The sequence below is a fragment of the Chaetura pelagica genome, unplaced genomic scaffold (assembly GCF_000747805.2).
Source record: "Chaetura pelagica isolate M959 unplaced genomic scaffold, ChaPel_1.0 scaffold138, whole genome shotgun sequence".
In the NCBI taxonomy this organism is placed as follows: Eukaryota; Metazoa; Chordata; class Aves; order Apodiformes; family Apodidae; genus Chaetura; species Chaetura pelagica.
In genome coordinates, this window is record NW_009954215.1 from 2,673,739 (window position 1) to 2,680,193 (window position 6,455).

Consider the following 6,455-nt stretch of genomic DNA (forward strand, 5'->3'; position numbering starts at 1 on the left):
AGGCCAGGACTTCTAGACTGTGCAGCTAGAGGGTACAGGGGTGATATAATCACTTCCAGACTTTTCAGTGTTAGGTTGAAGGGTATCCAGAATAGGTCGAGGTAAAGGCTGATAATTCAGGGGACTGCAGCACAGACACCTTTCCAGGTGCCACCCACCCATTTCCCCTCATGAAGATCAGCTGCCTCTGTCCCATAGAGGAAACCTCCACCCTTAATTCCCTCTCTGCTCCAGAGGTACCACTTTTTCCAGAGAGGTACCACTTTTTCCAGACTTCACCCAGATTGGCAGTTGCAACCCATGCTGCACCTTCAGCTTTGTGCCACTTTCCCTCTCACCTCTCCCTATTAATCCTTTTACTACCCAAAACAAGTTATTTTTACCTACAAACTGTTTTCCCAGGACATGTGCCCTCAGCCCAGAAAACATCTGAGGCTTAAAATAAAATACCACTTTCAGATTTATACATGTCCGAGAATATCTGCAAGCTCATTTAAATCAGCTGTGCTGCAATCCTGTGTGTCAGACTCCGAGTCCCACTTCAGAAGTTCCTTGGATCTCAGCCAGCTGTGACTGCCCAGGAATAAAGCTCTCGTCAGTGAGGTGCAAGCTCAGAGATCATCTTATGAACTTAGATCAGCTGCATCAGCTTCCACATGTGGTAAACCAGCATGTAGTTACCTCAGGTATACTGTGGAAAAGGTGCAACTGCTGCTCCATTCTTGCCTCCTCCTCATTCTTTCTGCACTGGAGCTCTCACTTCCATTTAATGATTCTACACAAGGCATTGGGCTGGCTTGTGAAATAAATTAAGTCTATTCCAAACTGGTCTACCACCTGGGAACATCAGAAATTCTTACTTCAGAAGTCTTTGTGGTAGGAAAGCACATAAACAGGTAAACTGGTTCAGAAAAACGGACATTTCCTGTATAAAAAATGTTTAAACATGGATGTCAAACTAGCACTTCAAACTTCAAGCCATAGTAAATTCATTTAAATGAAGCCTTAAAGTGTCACTGACCTTCTTCCATCAGGTATCAGAAACGTGTTCTATTCCAGATTGACACAAATCAATATTTTTATTAAAATAGTGGAATTAACTTCAGTGTTATTCTGAGCAAGAAATACAAACCCTCACATCTATCAGTGTTTAGTACTGCAGAATTATCTCTAACAATAGAAAAAAACCCTTGCAACAAAATACCTTTATTTGACAATAAAAAGGGGCCTTCTTAGCTACTCTTTGTAATTCAGTGTACAGTTCAGCTAAGCAAATTTGTTTCCCATCAAACTGAGAACCATACTGACAGCATGTGAATGTTTTGGTGCCACCTGCAATCCATATTTTGACCTTAAGCAGCATGTGACTGAGACAAGAGGCAAATTTGCAGTTTTTTATTATTCCCTTGCTCTTCTCAGTCAAGTTGCAGGTGTGTTACAGGACACTAGTGCACCCCACCAGCACACTTAGGCTAAGAATTGCTCCTCAAAGAGCCACCACACCAGGCAACTATGCTGCCTGTCTAGGAGTTAAGACCAGTTTGCTCAGCATTAGTATCACTTTCGCCTTTTCAACATAAAAAGTAACAGAGCTGCCATGTTACATAGTGACAAAGACTTTTGCCTGGAGCCAGTCACTTCAATCCCAAGGCTCTCTGAAAAGCTTTGATGCAGTGTCACATTCAAGGCACAACACTCCCAAACTCAAACTGCACACATCAATCATCAGGACATATCACCAAGAAGGAAAATCGTTTCCAACTGGTTGTATCAGGAGAACCACAAATTCAACAGCTGCTTTGAAGCCTGTTGAGATAGGCTTGCTACATTTGAATGAGTTCCTTTCTAATGAAGACTCCACAGAAAATGAGACAAGGGATCTCCAACTGCTTTTGAAGGACAATACCATCAGCCCAGCTCACTTCTCTTACCATCCAAGTAGCTCTTCAGCTGCAGCCACCTGCTGTGTACGGCTTGCAAATAAATTTGTGGATTTTTCTGCATCAAGAACATTGTGCTGTCATGCATCAGATGCCTGAAACAAAGACCAACAACTCATTCAATACCAAACATTCACACCTCTAGATTCAGATACGCTCATTTCCTTACTCCCAAAAGAAAGTTACATCCTCACAGTAATATGGAAAGCAGCTGCAAGTACCCTACTCAGAACTGATGTTTCAAAGAACTTTCAAACTAGAAATTTGAAAAACATTACTCACCTCTGTACCTCAGTCACTCCTTACAGTGTAAGATGTGGAACAAGTTTGTGATTCAAAAAATCAAACTTCACAATCTTAATTACCCACAACCTTGTATTTCATAACTTTTTAAACCATAAAGAGGAAGTATCTTCAGGCATCTTCAATTAAGCTAAAACATGAAACTATTATAGTCACATATCTATGTAACTATGGAAACAGATGTATCCCAACACCCAAGAGGCAACCCCACCACATTATAGCAGAGTATGCAGTTCCCCTGCTGAGGCTGTTCTGTACAGTGAGTTCTGCTGCAATTTAAGTGGTAATTACTGAAAGGACATTATACTATTAACAGAAATGCATGTTGTGACCAGGGCTGCCGTAGAACCAAAATGTCATCTCCAGTAAACTCCAGTACTGCTGAAGAAGTGTCTGCGACAAGCACTATCACAGGTACTGTTAGAAGTCATTAAAATACCAACTGGAAACAGAGTCTATTTGAGTAATTAATTTATTAGTATCCTCTTTTTTTACAAGTTTTAGAAAAAGAATCCCAGGATTTTGCCTCCTGTGTGTTTTCGCCTAGCCTCCTCATGGTCCATGATGCCAGCTGAGGTTGTCAGTACAATGTACCTAGTGAGAAAGAACAGATGTTCAGTTTATGGTTTTGTTCCACGCCAGCTCAGAGCTGACAGCACTAACTTCATGTCTGTGCTACACCAGTGAGCTCTGCTCCTGTGAGAACTGGTCTCACGGAACTAAGGTTTCAGGCAATGAAAAAGAACCTCAAGTACAACTCTGCAGCACATGAAGGACATTTATAGGCATCTGCTCTCCAAATTACTCGCTGAGTCTCAGCAAGAAGCACATTCCCACTGTAAAGTCAGATCAGCTGTTGTAGCAGCAGCACTTCTGTAGTTTCCAGACAAATATGCCACTTCTTAGAGCAGACATTTTCCTCAGAGCAGGTAGAGCTGACTTGGTGCCAGAGAGCTGCCCAGCACTGGGCACTCAGTGTCTGGACTGACACCTGGAGCAGCCTCAGCCATGGCCAATGCCAAATCTGGATTATCAGCACAATCCATCTCCACAGCCTCCTGTTGGATAACCTCTTGTACTACCACTCCATGAATTCTCTTAAAATACATGACACCTAGTAAGCCACAGAGGTGCAGCTCCCATCTATAAATGACGATTAATAAAATTTAAATGAGTAATAATAAACTGATAAACTGTAGAAAAGGTGAAACTAGAACCCAGAAAACATAGGTACTTGCTTAGCAGAGCCCTGTTGAAACTGGTTAAAGAGTATTTATATGGAAGATGGATTTTTGGACTAGTATCTACCTCCAGCATGATCAGAGAAGAAAGGTGCCAGGGGAGTCCAACTCAGGCAGTATCAAAGTGTAATAAGAAAACCCACATTTTTACATATGAGGTGGATTTATAATCTTCTCCCTACTTACCCAAACTGACGTGAAGGCAGCAGGTTGTTCTGCCACTTTTCCAAATCCTTCAGCTGAACATCAAATCTGGGACTGATCACACCACACTATAAAATAGAATTCCATTACCAATGGAAGAACTTTATAAACGGGATTTGTACACATCATTCCAGCTCACTGAATGAAAGAATTCAACAACTGCAATTAAAATATTTTTGGCAGCCAAAGATGAGAGTACCAAGAAGCACAATCCATTTCCCATGGTGTGAAACAGCTTCCTCTCTCTCAGGTGAGACTCTCATAACAGCAATTCAGCTTTTCTTTCCTTAGCCTCACCTCCTCCTCCTCACCTAAACAGTGACTTGCACTGCTGATGCAGCTAAACTCACAAATCAATGTCTACATCTGGGAGAGCACAAAAGTGTACAAAAAACCACTAGGGATTATTAAGCACCCTATATCATCAGAAAAGCTGTCAATACTTGGGGATATTCTACTTCTAATCATTATAAAAAGATAGGGGGGAAAAAAATGTAGATTTTAAAAAGGGAGAAATGAACATGCATAAAAGTTATCAAAGTTTCCAAGTTAACTGTACTACTTACTGACCATGCAAACTACCACCACCTCCTTATATGTGACTGCCTCTGATTATCTTGATTAATATCCAAGAGCAGAATAGAAGTGTACTTCTGCCCCAATGGGCATTTTCTGAACCAAACAACTGTTCCCTCATTGCAACTACTGAGAGAAACATTATATCCAGTGATCTGTTACAAAGTTGTCCCAGAAGAAGTCAACGAACATTATCCTCAACCCTGACATACATGATTTTTATTGCAGACACATAACACTAGTAATTTGGGTGGTGTCAGAATTCTCTGCACTCAAGCAACTTTCAGCTGTAATATTTGTTCATCATGGACACAGCCCCCAACATACTGCCACCAAGGAACTGTTCTTATTTACTATAGAATCTTATTTGAAGAGCTTAATTGGAAATAATCATGCAGAGCAAGTCACCACAGAACTAGACAGCTCAGTATTTAGAGACAAAAGCATTTGAAGAATTTCTAAAACATGCATGAATACTTCATATGCCCCAAGAAACTTAAAAATCACTAATTAACATAATATTCAACTTTCCCTTAACTGCAAGCAAAGCCCATCTAACAGCAGCAGAAAAGCTTCTCTCCTCAACATCTACTCAACTGGAAAGCAACTCAGTCTCAACCTCTTAAGACAAGTCTTCTAGATACCTTGGACCAAAAAAATCTGAGCTTAAAATAAAATTTTAAAAAAAGAGCAATCTTTAGGCAGGGAGAAAGCCTTTAAAGAGAGAAACACACATCACTTGGAAAGAGATGAAAACATCTTAAATATTTAGAGTTTAACTGAAATGTAATTAGCCACCATATTATTATAAGTCTAGAAAAATTAACAAGCATCCAATAACCACTAATAAGTCATATTACTTTGCTTTACATGGATTAAATTAATACTACCTTCCTTACAAGTAATTATTTCAGAACTGAAGCAAACAAACATTAAAAAAAATAGTCTCATTTAAACACATTCCTACAGAACCCAATTCAGGGAGACATATCGTACCTTGTTGAGTCTGCCTGTGAGATTGACAACAATCTTCCCAGCTCTGTGATCATCAATTATCTCAAATTCACCAATGTAACCTAGAGGAAAAGATCAGCAGACACATCAAGCACATCCTGCTTAGCTACATTAACACAGCTCAGGTAACTATGCTGTACACAACTAGTTTGAGTGTTGCAATGTAAGTCAAAAAGACCCTACAGTAAGAGCACCCAGAGAAGGCAGGGGTGTGAGCAGCCAGCCCTGTGCAGCCCAGACCTACCGTGCTTCATCATCACAGTCAGGAACCGGACGATGACTTTGGAGCACGGCCTGATCAGCACCTGCCGCTTCCCACGCTTCTCGGCGTTGTTGATGCTCTTGAGAGCATCGGCCAGAACGTTCATGCGCACCATGGTGCCGGTGCAGCAAGATGGCGGAAAAGCCATCTAGCTCAGTCGGTAGAGCATGGGACCCTTAATCCCATGTGGGGAGAGGAGACACCAGCCTGTCAGCACGGGGATGCTGAGCAGCACACTGCTCGTCAGGCTGACTGCACACCCAAAGTTACATTACACCTTCAAAAGGCTACAAAGCAGAATGAATCAATCACTCCAGGAAGTTCACGAGGATTCACAGCTAACATGACAGGTCCGTTTGAACTTGGCATTATCAACATGCACAACAAAGGTTTCAAAACTCCCACAGAGACAGCATTTCATCAGTGTGACACCTTTCCCAGGGAATCGGTTTGGACTTCAAAACCTAATGATGCAGCATTAGCCCTATGCAAAAACCAGGTCATAAATGTCACTAAACAGAAGAGAGGCTGCTTGGCTTGCTTATCTGCAAGAAAACTGCAGGGCACAAGCACAGCTCAGGACTCTGGAAACCGGGCATCGGCTCTTCCGTTCTCGTGATGGAGACACGAGCTTCCTGAACACCACACGGCATGACAAGACTCCACAGTGTCGCCCCACTTACTGCCAGACCAGGGCACCGCCAGACTGAGCAGCAGGGTCACCTGCTCCGGGCACACGCCGTTCCTGACGTGACCAAGTCCCACGGCATCCGACGGGTTGTACCACTCAGCCCGGGCCCCCGACCGAGCAGAGCTGCCTAATCCTGCTGACGGGACGAGCGCAGCCAGCCCCGCGTCCCGCCTCCCCAGCCCAGGCCCAGCCCCGCACACTCTCCGTGCCCTCCGGTCACTCCT

At 42.7% G+C, this 6,455-nt stretch overlaps 1 protein-coding gene across 1 annotated transcript; it reads right to left on the reverse strand.

Annotated features, from left to right (window-relative positions):
- Positions 1-2,712: 2,712 nt before the first annotated feature.
- RPS15A (ribosomal protein S15a) lies at positions 2,713-5,680 on the reverse strand. Its single transcript, XM_010003225.1, has 4 exons — positions 5,523-5,680; positions 5,261-5,340; positions 3,671-3,756; positions 2,713-2,837 (listed from the first exon to the last, which is right to left on the reverse strand). The coding sequence occupies exons 1-4, from the start codon at positions 5,653-5,655 to the stop codon at positions 2,744-2,746; spliced, it is 393 nt and encodes a 130-aa protein (XP_010001527.1). The 5' UTR covers positions 5,656-5,680; the 3' UTR covers positions 2,713-2,743.
- Positions 5,681-6,455: the final 775 nt, after the last annotated feature.